Source organism: Crinia signifera, chromosome 5, assembly GCF_055691185.1.
Source record: "Crinia signifera chromosome 5, ASM5569118v1, whole genome shotgun sequence".
NCBI classification, from domain to species: domain Eukaryota; kingdom Metazoa; phylum Chordata; class Amphibia; order Anura; family Myobatrachidae; genus Crinia; species Crinia signifera.
This window is the reverse complement of record NC_139221.1, coordinates 64,698,233-64,713,208: the sequence shown is the minus strand read 5'-3', so window position 1 is coordinate 64,713,208 and position 14,976 is coordinate 64,698,233. Positions and strand designations below refer to the sequence as shown.

The 14,976-nt window shown below is 46.5% G+C and overlaps 1 protein-coding gene across 1 annotated transcript in view; it reads left to right on the top strand.

Moving 5' to 3' along the window:
- The first annotated feature begins 13,608 nt into the window (after positions 1-13,608).
- The window catches only part of ATP6V0D2 (ATPase H+ transporting V0 subunit d2), a 40,017-nt gene continuing 38,649 nt past the window's right edge, over positions 13,609-14,976 (top strand). Inside the window, exon 1 of the mRNA XM_083186241.1 lies at positions 13,609-13,810. Coding sequence (XP_083042367.1) covers positions 13,684-13,810 — 127 coding nt within the window. The 5' untranslated portion in view covers positions 13,609-13,683. The remainder of the gene's footprint in view (positions 13,811-14,976) is intronic.

Here is a 14,976-nt window from a genome sequence, read left to right as displayed (position 1 = left end):
ACTTCTAAAGTTATCCAAAAGAAACATTCGGTGCTGCTAATCAGCCCGGAAGGCGTATAAGGCCCTTTCCAAACATCTGATGTCCATCGTTCTACAGTGAGAACGAATACTTACAAATGGAGAACATGGAAGTCAGCTGGCATCTTTCCCAGGACGGGGCACCCCAGCGATGACACCCAAAGATTACATTGTGTAATGTTATGAGAAAATGCTACATGCAGAGATTTATGGGCTCTGTGTACATGGGAAATGTCAACGTTCATGACCATGGATCAAAACACAACTGAACATAAAAGATGTAATGGAAGACAAATGATTGAAAAAACATCAAAACAAACAAAAACATTTAAATATGGATTAGGTTTTGCAAAGTTGGTATTGACAGTACTTATTTGTATTCCTTTTATTTTCTGTCTGTTAGAACCTTTCCTTATTTCATTACTATTTGAATTCCCAGTTTAAAGGCTCTGTATGGTAGACTGATGCTAAATAAATGAAAGAAATTATAATATTATTATTATTAATAATAATAATGATAATGTGGAGCAATATGGTCTTATATATACAATGTCATGTTTAGCAAAAAGCAAACACTGTGCATCCACAGGAACCTCTCACCAGCCATCAAGCATAATACAGGTTGAGTATCCTGTATCCGCATATCCGTTGTCCGAATTATTCCAAAAACCGTGTGTTTTTTGGAATAGTTTGAATTTTTTTTTCATTTCCCTCCCCCCTGACCCTTTTTTTATACTTACCTAGTCCCCCGGCGTCCATGGCAGGCCTTCAGCTTCATCTCCGGCATCTCCAGTGGTCCCAGGAGTGCATTGCGCGAGTTCCCAGGCGCACCGGTGACGTCACTGGCGCGCTTGGGAACTCGAGCAATGCACTCCTGGGACCGCTGGAGACACCGGAGATGAAGCAAAAGGCCTGCCATGGACGCCGGAGGACTCCATGGATGCCGAGGGACCATCGGGGACCCCCCAGGGGACAGGTAAGTATGTACAAAAATAAATATTCCAAAAACCGTAAAAATCCCTTATCCGGAATGCTCGTGGTCCCGAGCATTTCAGATACGGGAAACTCAACCTGTAGTGTAAACTTGATGATCTGTGGCCACATGGCCTGGATACCTCACAGTGATTTAGTCCACGATGAACCTCTATTTATAGCAGACTAGTGTCCATCAGACTGACCACTGGAGCTAGGCAGAAAGGGCATTATGCTACAGGTCGGTTGCCTAAGAACATCGGTTATTTTACAGCTGAATGGCAGGAAAAGAAAAGACTCAAGATTTTTGAATCCTCAAGGCAAATGTAAATCTCATCCCCAATGACATACATAAGGGGGATGCGGTTAATTTCCCGGCGGTCGGGATCCCGGCGGTCGGAATCCCGACACTGGAATCCCGACCGCCGAAATCCCGAAACTTTCTCCCTCCGTGGGTGTCCACGACACCCATAGAGGGAGAATAAAATAGCGTGCCGAGCGTAGCGAGGCACCGGGCCCGCTGCGTGGCGAGCGCAGCGAGCCCGCAAGGGGGGGCGATCCATGTCCCCCCCTTGTCGGGATTTCGGCGGTCGGGATTCCAGTGTCGGGATTCCGACCGCCGGGATCCCGACCGCCGGGAAATCATATCGGATCCACATAAGGTACCTTAAGAAGACAGTGTATAAATAAATCAATGCTCTGAAGTAGTGATGTGAGGAGAACTGGGCCAACATTCCCCAAATTCTGTGTAAGAGACTAATACCCCTTTCAGACCACCCGGGAATTGGACACTAGTGCGTCCCAGGAGCGACCCCGCATTTGCGGTCTGTAAGCTCCCCATCCGACCTGGGGAGCCGGGTCGCTGACATCACACGGGGGCGGATCGGCAGTGCGTTATGGGGGATCGGGGGAGAATGCAGCACTTGGAGCTGACAGCCCTGCCTCCTCCATAGTGTGAACATGCTTTTTCAGATTCTTTTTTTGTTTTGTTTTGGTCGTTTTTTTCCCCCACAGCCTCTTTTTTCGTACATACCTCATCCCCCGGAGTCCACAGCGGCCTTCATAATCCTCTTCAGCGGCATCTCCGGTCCCAGGGTGCATTGCGTGAATGACATCACCGATACGCCTGTGCACTTACGCAATGAATCCCTAGGACCAGAGATGCCACTGAAGAGGATTCCGAAGGCCGCCGCGGACGTTGGGGACCATCGGTTTACTGACAGGGGACCAGGGAAGTATGAAAGAGAAATATTACAAAATACGGGATATTCAACCTGTAATAAACTCATACAGAAAATTATTACTACAAGTCATTACTGCTACTTGTGGTTCTACAAGCTACAGTACTGAGTCATGAAGTATATATATTTGCTCACACATGTGTGATTAGGGGCCAGATTCAGTAAAACAAAAAGTAGTTTTGTGTCTCGAACAACCATGTTGCCATGCAAGCAGAGCAAATACATTTGTATTATTTCTCTGTAGGGTAAATACTGGCTGCCTTTGCATGTAGCCCACACATGTAAGACACCTTTTCTTTACACTGCAATTTACATTTCAGTTTGAACACACCCCATTAAAATCCAATGGTGTGTACACATGGGAGCAATATTAGGTAAAATCGCTGGGAATATGGTCGCTGAGCGACCATATTGCCAGTGATTTGGATAAATCGCCAGCTGCGCACTCCCGTGTGCACTCCCTGCTGGTCGCTGGAGCATGCTCCTGCGACCAGCGGCTTTCCCCGGCGATCGCTGTGCCGGGAGGTCAGCGCCGGGGAGATCAGCATTGATCTCCCCAGCCCAGTGCCGCTGCTCCCTCCCTCCTCCCTTCACGGAGGTCAGCGCCGGGGAGATCAGCATTGATCTCCCCAGCCCAGTGCCGCTGCTCCCTCCCTCTCCCATCAGTGACAGTCACAGCAGCAGCGTCTGCTGCTGCTGCTGCGCTCCTTCAGCCCCGTGCCGCTGCTCCCTCCCTCCTCCCATCAAAGTGACAGCAGCAGCGTCTGCTGCTGCTGCACTCCCCCTCCGCCCCGTAGCAGTGTCTCCTTTTCATCGCTGATGAAAAGGAGACACTGAGCAATATGATTGCTGGCAATATATTGCAAGCAATATATCGCTAGCAATCATATTGCACTGTGTGTACACAGCATAACTCTCTCTGTACATGTTACATTTTCCCCGCCCGCAGCGCAGCATGGCTCTGCAAATGTGCATGCTTTTCTGCTGTACTAACAAAGCTGAATCCGACACTATACTTGCTGAATAATTAATGACAACGTTTAAGATCCATACAAATTTTCTGTCACTATTTGGGCTTGCCCATGCGGAATGCGTATGTTAGACATGTGCAATCATTAAAAAAATCACTTGATTTGCTAATTCGCTGATCAGCGATCAACTCTGAATCAGGCACTATTTACAGAAGCTCCACAATTAATGACCTACCTGTATAACAACCTCTCAGACTTATGAGCAGCTCTTCCACAAGCTGGAAATCCATTTACATTTTTAAAATATTTTTTGGTACAACATTTTTATAATTTTTCGCTGATCGGATGTCTATATTATGTTATACCGTACACAGTATCATTTATGGGGCCTACACATGGGGAGATATGCTGAGCGATGCTAGATTGCTAGTTGCCTACCCGTTGCCCTGAAGAAGAACTGCGAAGCGTACGCCGGCCTCCATAGCCGTGCGGACGCTCCCTTAGCCTTATTCCTGTCTGATATACTAGTCCTTTTAAGGACTCTAATGTTTAGTTTAAATTGAAATATGTCTGTATGTTCACATGTTGGTGCAGTACGAGTATTAGAGCGTAGCCAGCTGCCCCTGTGAGAACCGTACCTAAGCCACAGGGTTTTACCCTTATGGTCGGTTACAGCACCTAAGAGGGCACAGCGGCACACTCATACAATACGCACATTACCATTATTTGTATATGTCAGATTTCCTAGCGTGACACGAGTGATTTGGAGCAGCCGGTTAGAGAACTATCCACAATTCCGATGCAGAGTGCACGGTGTGGAGTTCCATACGGCCTTTATTGAAATTTCCCTTATACTTGACCATCACCATCAATGGGCACTTTTGTAACAAAATTGCAGTTACGTTTGTACAGCCAATTTAGCGGTTGTATCCACATGGTACTGAGCGGCACACACTAGGCAATTTCTGCCTGCTGCACAACCCAGCCGCTACACAGGGCGTACCATCTACAGTGTTGAGCGGTAGAACGCAGCCAGCTATTCTCAGGTGGACCGCACCTAAATCACAGGGTTTTACCCGCAAGGTCGGACACAGCTAATTATAGGACATAGCGGCATGCAGTTACTCACTACCTGCTACTGCACTACACCTTGACCAGCCGACTAGAGAACCTACCACAACTCTGTTGCAGAGTGATTATTGTGGAGTTCCACACGGCACCATCTGAAACTTACCCAACACTTGGCGATTGGTTACTCCAGGGATTCTTTATAACTACTATCACTCGATACACAGCCTACCAGCATATTCAAAAAGGAAATACTAGTAGGCGCCTCTTGCACACAAGTATACAATTTATTTAGTAGACAAATTATACAATCATTATTTGCATTAATCAAATTAATAAACACAGAAAAAATAAAAATAAAAATGAAAATAAAAATAAAAGTAAATCTAAAAAACAAATATAAAAAAAGAAAGAAAAAAATGAATGAAAATAAAAATAAAAATCAAAAATTAAAAGAACAGGTGTAGAGATATATACATAAAAACAGTATTATTAAAAAGCATGTGCAATATAGGCAATTAGTTGGAGTGCAGTATATAATTACCAAGTCCTGATCATTTGGTTTTCTTTCATATGCGCATATGAGGCTATGTAACTGTGTCCCGTTTGGGGGGTAGGTAATCCAACACTCCGGGAAGATAAAGGAAAGCTGTAGGCTAACCCAACTGGGTATTTGTAATCCACAGTGTTGCTTTTCCAGAAAGCTTCAGAATAGCAGCAAAAGGAATAGTATGGCACTTTAGTCGACACTGCTGTCGATGAAAGCGGCAGCTCCAGATCTTATGTGGCAATGAATGCTCTTCAGCAACTGTTGGTAAGGAAGATGGACCGTGCCGAGTGCCCTGCGTGCTGTGTCAGATGTTGACAAAGCGGCTGTGCCGGCCAGACAGCCAAACACGCGCCGCTGGACACTGACGCGGGCAAGGGCTGTTTGCAAATACCGGTCTCCTGAGCTCCACTGTGAGCGCGGCAGCTGAGTGATGCAGAGAGTTCAGATGGCTGCTACCGTCTTCAGCCAGTCGCCGCTGCTGCGCCTGTATGCAATGACCAGGGACCGAGGTGGGATAGATACAATGAAATTCAGCAATCGAAATGTTAACCTCCAGGTCCACTGGTTCTAGAGGCGGCAGCGGGGCTCCTATCACCTTGATAGGAGCCCCGCTGCCGCCTCTAGAACCAGTGGACCTGGAGGTTAACATTTCGATTGCTGAATTTCATTGTATCTATCCCACCTCGGTGGAGCCCCGCTGCCGCCTCTAGAACCAGTGGACCTGGAGGTTAACATTTCGATTGCTGAATTTCATTGTATCTATCCCACCTCGGTCCCTGGTCATTGCATACAGGCGCAGCAGCGGCGACTGGCTGAAGACGGTAGCAGCCATCTGAACTCTCTGCATCACTCAGCTGCCGCGCTCACAGTGGAGCTCAGGAGACCGGTATTTGCAAACAGCCCTTGCCCGCGTCAGTGTCCAGCGGCGCGTGTTTGGCTGTCTGGCCGGCACAGCCGCTTTGTCAACATCTGACACAGCACGCAGGGCACTCGGCACGGTCCATCTTCCTTACCAACAGTTGCTGAAGAGCATTCATTGCCACATAAGATCTGGAGCTGCCGCTTTCATCGACAGCAGTGTCGACTAAAGTGCCATACTATTCCTTTTGCTGCTATTCTGAAGCTTTCTGGAAAAGCAACACTGTGGATTACAAATACCCAGTTGGGTTAGCCTACAGCTTTCCTTTATCTTCCCGGAGTGTTGGATTACCTACCCCCCAAACGGGACACAGTTACATAGCCTCATATGCGCATATGAAAGAAAACCAAATGATCAGGACTTGGTAATTATATACTGCACTCCAACTAATTGCCTATATTGCACATGCTTTTTAATAATACTGTTTTTATGTATATATCTCTACACCTGTTCTTTTAATTTTTGATTTTTATTTTTATTTTCATTCATTTTTTTCTTTCTTTTTTTATATTTGTTTTTTAGATTTACTTTTATTTTTATTTTCATTTTTATTTTTATTTTTTCTGTGTTTATTAATTTGATTAATGCAAATAATGATTGTATAATTTGTCTACTAAATAAATTGTATACTTGTGTGCAAGAGGCGCCTACTAGTATTTCCTTTTTGTAAATTTCCGTATTTTGGGGGCGGCAACCCCCTCCTAGAGGGCAGCCATTTGCACACAGCACACACACACTAACCCATAGCGCTCAGAATCTTTTGCTGTTTCTACCAGCATATTCGTCTACTTATAATAGAGCAGCAGCACATACTAGGCAATTTCTGCCCGCTGTATGATCACCATTTGGTGCGTACCATCTCCAGTCTCTATTCTATCCTATCACTAGCTGGTTAGACCTGTGACTCACGCTGTACCTCCACAGTGAGCAAATAACTGTTTTGGCACCAATCATAACATCTGCACATGACAACATTGTGACATAACAGACGTACCCACAGACAGGACTACATCCACTAACATAATACGTCCCCCTGGTGTCAAGAGGCGATTCAGCTGACACACAGGGTAGAGACACCTGAAATTTATGATAAACAGGATTTCTAGTGCAAGGGACGCCGCATGAGCCCAAGTTTTTAATTAGCACTATTTGTTCACCTGTCCGTGTTATATGTTATATGTAGTCTGTCATATTTCGCAGCATCCTCTCTTTTATGTGATTAAATAATAAAAGTTATTTTTTAAGTCGTTCTTATTTACTGCGGTGCACCACTACCGTGACAAACTGCCCTCTCCCCCTTCCAGCTAGTTGCCTACCCTCCTGCAGGAGATAGCAGAAATCTCCCTCTCTCCCTCATTAGTCTAGCAATCTCCCTCATGTCACCTAGCCCGCTTTACACTGTTACATCATAGTTACCTCCCCTACTGCATTCTGCAGGAGACTCCCTGAAATAGCAGCAATCTCCCTCTCTCCCTCATTAGTCTAGTAATCTCCCTCATTTCACCTAGCCCACATTACACTGTTTAAGTTTTTAGGAAAAAAGGAATGAGCGATAGATACATTTACATTGAATCATCAGCGCCATTTCCCAGCACTTTACCAAGTATAGTATCTCTTACTAACTGCTTTGGGGCTCATCTACATTTGCATATAACTCATTATAAAAGATTCCTCTCAGATGTAGCAGAACACACCCACGCTTCTAGGTGCCACGTTCCCAATCTCTTTTCACGGTCTCTCCATATATGGAACTAGACACACCCCTTGGGTGGAGCATAACACGCCCCCTCAATGGGGCGCTGTACAAAATTCTATTACTAACTATAATCTCCCTGAAACTAGTTTTCAAAAGTAGGCAAGTTTGCTCAGAACACTTAGCAAGATAGTTCAGCACACAGCTATGTGTCAGCGATGTGTGCGGAGTGATCTGTCAGGGCCAGTGTTCTCTGGTGGGAACACTGGCCCTGACCGGCGATTACTAGATTTATCCAGCATGCTCGATATCAGTCGCCGAGCGATAGCGATGCATGGGGCCACGCATCGCTATCGCTATGCCCCAGAAAGTAGCAATGTAGGGGCATTTACTAAGCAATTTAGTGAGATCCCTTAGAAAATGCCCTGAAATCGCCCCTTATGTATAGGCCCCCCATTAGACCTTTTCTTTATTTAGACCAGGGGTTGGTAAGTCATTTTTAATGGAGTCTGGATATTTCAAATTATTTTGATCGAGGTCCTAAAAATCACATATCTATAATGTAATTCATAAGAAGTTTTTATGAAGCTATTGTACAATAAATACAACCATTTTTATGTAACCAAACCTTAATCAGGAGGCCCACATCAGGAGGCCCACATCAGGAGATCCACATCAGGAGGTACACATCAGGAGGTACACATCAGAAGGTACACATCAGGAGGCCCACATCAGGATGTCCACATAATTGGGTGTAGCAGGACAGGCAGCCAGATTAGTCCCAAATATACTGTCTGCAGGATTAGGGGTTATCATACAACAGACTTCGGAACCTCAGCTTATATATATCCATGTGAAGCCATCAGTCTCAGGTGAGTGCATATGCAGCAGCTGTATGTAGAAGCTCTGGTCCCATAAGGAACTATTTCTAAGGTTATTCTCAGCAGAAACTGGAAATGGACATGAGCCTCAGCCACTCACATCCCATAGGGATCTGTCTATATGGGCATTCCTCCTTCAAAGACTCAATGTGGAGATTAATCCACTGTCTGGTTCATGTAAATGGTGGGTTGCTGATGTCCTGAGGGAGTCTATAGGAAACAGACACAGTAGGGGGCCGCATATGTATTCAGGTATAGCATTGTGCTGTAATACTTGACAGCTGCACTTTCACTGTATACAAGGAACACACAGGTGGAATGTACACAAATATCTCAATTTGCTGTTAACTCACAGAGTAAAATAAGAAGAAATAAATACTAATTACTCATTACTATTCATGTCACTTTGCAGTTTGCACACTAGTCATTTGTACAGGATACCATTACTAACTAGGGAGGAGGAAGTGAGTGTCATTGGGAGCTATGCTAGTGATCCTCCTGCAAATCCTTGTGCCAGCTTTAAGTGCAAAGCTCAAATAAACGCTGGCATTCTGCATGCATTGGCAAACGCAGGATTTTTAGAGGGGGGTTTCCGAATATAATCCAAAATCTCCAACTGCAGTGCATTGGAGTAAGTACGGAAGTCTGGGGGAGGGGGAACAGCCCTAAAAAGTGGTATTTTTATACACTTGATACTGTGTGAAATACAGTATTAATATTTAACAGTACAGATGGTCTATAGTATAGGCTGTTTCAAACATATCATAATAAATAAATAAATACACAAACATAATAGAACCAGTACTGCATTTTCTAAGATCACAATCTCCCACTTCATGGTAAGGCTCCTCTCTCTTCCTCCTGGCAGCTGCTCTCTGGTCCATTGCAATGTTTGAGGGCTCAGATCCACACACAGAGGGCCTTATTTTGGTTCATTCTTTCTGACAAAATCCTTCTTAGATGGGCAAAACCATGTGCACTGCAGGTGGGGCAGATGTAACATGTGCAGAGAGAATTAGATTTGGGTGGGGTTTTACTTCAAAGTGAGATCTATATTGCAGTGTAAAAATAAAGCAGTCAGTATTTTCCCTGCACAGAAACAAAATTACTCACGCAAATCTAATTCTCTCTGCACATGTTACATCTGCCCCCCTGCAGTGCACATGGTTTTGTCCATCGGAGAAGGAATTTGTCAGAAAGAATGAACCAAAATAAGGCCCAGAGTGAAGAAGCTGGTACACTGGGCATGTGCAGCAGCTCTGCTCTGTCCCTTAAACTGCATGATGTGGTGGCAGCTCTATTGATCTTATTATATACCAGTGCTATTGAACCTTCCAGTAAAACTGTTGCCTATAACCTACAAACAGGACCATTTTTAACATATAGGCACAATGGGCAGCTGCCCAGAGCCTCACAATTCTGGGGACCTTTGTTGAAAGGTGGGTGGTGGTCACATAATTAGAGTGGCCAGGCAGCATTCTCTAACTGCATCCCAGCCTGCAGCTAGACTGTGAATGACTGCTAGCCTGCTGATTGGTGGATGACTAGAGCTTTTCACAAATAATAAAGCCAACAGCCATTCGCTGGAAAGAGGGCAGGACGGATATGCTATTATGTTTTTGTGATTGGCTCTTGTGAGTTAGAGGCCCCAGTGCCTTGCTTTGCCAGGGCCTACAAAACAGTCCTGCTTACAACAGCTAATCTGGAGACAGCATTCATTATATGGGTCAAGCTCCAATAAACTGATCATTTCAGAGCCTGATAAATTGCCCCAGTGACTGTAGTCCCCATTAAAAATAATATGGACTGTGATCTCCAGGGTTATTTTACCCAATACAAAATACATTTCTGACATCTCCTTTGTAAGTCACTGAGCTGAAAAAACTTTCTCTGAATGATCTGAGCAGGCGCCACTTACCAAACGGACCCCCGCTGCTTTAGGGTCTATCCTCACAATGTCGGTGCGCATTGTGGAAAGGGGGGGTGGCTTCATTAGAGGGAGGCGGCTTTGCATCCTAACCCCATTGTGATCATTCCTGGGGACTGGGAAATGCGGGCTGCCTGTGGGGACTGCTGAGGCTATAGTGCCAACTCCTACACAGTGAGATGAGCCAGGTCCTGAACAGGATTTAACAGGGCAGCACCCAGTTACTGTCATTGAGCAGGAACCGTCATTTTGATGTCACCTAGGGTCTGAGGGGGCAGCACTGAGGCTAATGGCATAATAAGAGAAATCCTTATTTTACTCTACATGGCCATGGCTTGCAGGAACCAGCAATTACCAGACACTGTCTGGCAGAGTCTGATGTGCAGATATGTCACAGTCTGACATGTCTGATGCAGAACAGCCAGCAACAGCAGTAATAAATGCCCATCCTTTTCCCTCTCTGTATATGTATATACAGTCACTGTTGAGGGTATTGGAGGGGCAGTAGGCTAAAATTAGGGGACTAAGTAAAAACTGGACCCGGACAAGACCCTGGAACGCCAGACCAGACATCAAACTCTACATTCCGGAGCTTGTAATGTCCGGTCCGCTGGGTGACTTGTCCGGGGGGTTTGTCTGTGATAGCTTTCACCAGGAACAGGGGAAGGGGAGATTACACCTGTGTGGTCCGGACCATTCCGGGTTTTGCTACATGCCCGGACCATACAGGGAGGCATTATTCTCTCCCTCCTCCTCTCCCTGGTGACAGGTGTCTCAGGCAGCCCCCCGGACAGGACACCCTAGGACAGGCATCCCCAGAAATTTATGAATGGAGCCTATCCGGTCCGGCGTTCCGGGGTCCTGCCGGTTCCGGTTTTTACCCATACCCTAAAATTAGGGTGACCTTGCTCCTGCCCTGACAGGAATAAATGGAGAAGACATGGAAGAATTAATAGTTTGTATCTGTGTTATTTACAGTAGCATGCAGACATAAAGAGGAGCAGCAAGTGATAATTAGGTCCTAGAAGGAAGTTCAATATCTACATCACTAATGTAATGACTTTTTATCACTTTGTTACTAATTGCATTTGCTCCACTTGAAGTCTACTTCAGCCTATCCCAACACTGCACCATGGTTGGACTGATAGTGACACTACTGGAAGCGTCACAGCTGCCTGCATGGAGGTTTCTGCACACAAACAAGACATTTGCCAACCTACTGCAAGATGCAACACATGGATGCTGTTTGTACTACCAGGGCCGGATTAAGTACCTCATAGGCCTGAAACTGAAAATGTTCTAGGGTTTAGTATGAAAAGTGGAGGAGATGAGGCCAATGCCATGTAGAACCCATACACTATAACCACCGGTGTCTCCCTAAATATATAAAAGTACAAAACTGCATAAATGTGTAAATAGAAATGCCATTTTAATAATTAAAATGTATGGCCAACCATGTGACCAGCTGGTGTCTGCCTAGGGTTACCACCTCATCCCTTTAATTCCAGACACATTTTAATTACACAGGTTTTGTGGCAGTTTAAAACCAGGTGAAATGGAGTCTTGAAGTCAGCCAGCCACAGAACCTGTATAATTAATATGTGTCCGGAATGGGATGAGGTGGTAACCCTATGTCAGCCTGATGATCATCATGTTGTCATGGTGATGGGCCTGATTTTATGTGGAGATCTGGGGCAGCAGCTCTCTTGTTTGCTGGTCATTCCCATAGGTGCAGCCCACCACCCTGCCCCAGTCCGCACTGCTAGGTGCAAACTGGACGGCAAACTAGCAGTTCATCATGCCCGCTCACACCAAGCATCTGCACATGCGCATAAATGCGCATGCACAGACGCCAAACATCGCTCCCTGGAGAGAATGAACTAGAATAACCCCCTAGTGGGGATTTCCTCATGAGACCACTACAACCCTGCCAGTAGTAGCTGGTTGCCTCCAATGGCTCACATAGCAGCAAGTGATGGTACAGACGTACGGCGGGAAGGGGTATGTACATAGGTGAACTGGGGGTGTCTTCATGCAGCAAGACCAAGGGCCCACCCAGCCCCCCTTTTCCAGGATAATCACCAGATATTTGGGAGCATCCAGGCTGTTCTGGGTTGCTGATTCAGACCTGATCGCTAATTTGCAGCGGCCAGTGATCAGGTGAGCACCACCCCACCGGAGTGAAATCCCGCCCCGCGGATCAATCTGTACTCCCTGCCAACAGATGTGTGCAGCTTGTGAAGACTTTGCAGCCGTGCAAATATTTCCAAAACCATTCGTAAGCCTCTCACCATCAACTGATTTCCCCACTGGTCAGCACTGTACGCAGGCTTGCAGTATCCCCTGGACCTACAGATGGAGCGCCTGTCAGCCAGCCTGCAGGATAGCCAGATGTCCTCAGCTGGCGCAGGCTGGTGGACAGGAGCTCCATCTGCCAGAGATGTGCGAGAGTCTCACACGCTCGTGGGTCCCCGTCAGCAAGGCGGCGGGAGCGGCTTCCCTGCCCATCTCTGCTTGAGGGAGACAGCAGGGAGGTGCAGGGGACCAGCGGCGGAGGGCTCTGGCGGAACCAGGCGCGCGCGTCTCATGCGCGTATGCCCCCTTCCGTCAGCTGGCACAAGACGGCGAATGGCGATTCTATCTCCAGGAGCAGCACCATTGAGAGCTGCTCCATCTGTACTCGGCGGATGCAATGAAATCAGCCTGAATGAAGCCAGAACTGATGTCACACAACCTCCCCTAAAACACTTGGGCACGCCTGCATTCTTTTTTCTGGCACGCCTGCATTTTTTAATAGATCAACATTAGGAAGGTCAACAGTCAAAACGTCGACATGGGTTTTTCACGTTCTTTTGTCCCAAATATCGACATAGTCAACATGGACACCGTATTGATGTGCCACGTCCCCTCGCATGGCTCACTGCGCTACGCTCGGCACATTATTTTATTCGCCCACCCTATTGGATGGTAGGGCATGAAATACCGCCTGTCGGCACATGTCGGCTTGAAAAACCCATGTTGACCTTTTGACTGTTGACCTTCTCAATGTCGACCGAATGCGTGTGTTAACCTTTTGACCCTGTCGACCTTAGGCATGTCGACATAACCTGTCGACCTTAAGAGGTCAACCCAATGGACTACTGTACTAAGCATAACTATATATTCTAAGCTGGTTTCATTGCCTTATTTCCATGCACAAGTGCCCCCAAATCATCAGGGTGCGTTACCTGTGACTATTCTGTCCTCGCCTTTGTGTATCAGAAGCTGGTTTGTGGCAGTCCTGACATTAATGTGTGTATTATAAACAATGGGGAAGTGTGTTTGAAGCAATGAAAGAGGAACAGAATACAGCCTGGGTCACATTGGGAATAATTGCCAGTTAGGGAGCAGCCTCTGTCTGTGCAACACACCACTACCAGGACACATCACCGGGCAGCTGCACCATGCCTTCCTCTGAGTTTTATTTCAATGTCGACAACGGCTACCTAGAGGGACTGGTCCGAGGATTTAAAGGTGAAATCCTGAGAGCTGCAGATTACCTCAACCTGGCACAGTGCGAAACGCTAGAGGGTAAATTATTGTGAAGTATATGAATTATTTGGCTGAAATATGCAGAACTGTACCAATATTTACTGCTTTATTTTTGGATGTTACAGCTTGTATCATTATAGCTATCTCTATAACTGCTAGAACAGGTTATGACTACTTCGCTCATACGTGTGGTTATACACTGACAAACTATACATTGACCTTCACCCTGCTCCCTGAGCAATGGCATCGGTCAGCAGAGGCGGATTTAGACCTCATGGGGCCCCAGGCAAGATACCAGTTTGGGGCACTCCTCCAACAATCCATAGCACTGTATTTTTGCGGCTGATTACAGACAGAAGACCTTGGACCGTGAACAGTCTACCGATAAATGTCCAGCTGCGTTGTGTACAAATCTGATTCAGGCTCTAGGTCTTTTGGAAGTAGGCTTAATACCTGTGTCACATTTAAAGCATAGTGACTGCCCACATACAGTGGATAAAACATTTTGTCCAAATATATTTTATTCTATCACAGAACATTAAATTGGCTGAGAGTGTGGGCAGGTCTGTGTGATGTCATCACATCACACGGTAGTTGTGTAATGCTGCTCCTCTCATTTTGAATGGCCAGGATAACTTTATGGGGCCTGTTGGACATACTTGCCTACCTGACCCTCTCCATGCGGGAGAAAATGCTCTGTTCCTGGCCTTCCCTGGTAATGTATGATTGCCAGCACCTGTGGTGAAACACCTTTACCCATACCTCCCAACTTTCACGGTGCTGAAATCGGGACGCAGCTGATGCGCGCCGAAATTTTCGGGGGCGTGGCCTAATTTTGGGGCGTGGCCTATACTTGCAGCTCTCCCGCGAGGTCACGCCCCCATTTTGACGCTATGGGGGCATGACCCAGAGGCTCTGTGAGCCTCTAGCCATGCCCCCAACCCCCTGGCTGCGGGAATAGACGCTGTGCGCATGCGCACAACGTTTATTCCCTGCTGCTTAGCAGCCGACGGGAAGGGACTCCCAACAGCCCCCCCTCATCGTGGGACACTGCCGTCCGCGAGTGGGACAACGGGACATGCCCTAATAATCGGGACTGTCCCGCTAAAATCGGGACTATTGGGAGGTATGTTTACCTAGCTCCGCACAGGTGATGGCAATCATACATTACCAGGGAAGTCCAGAAACAGCATTTTCTCCCGCAT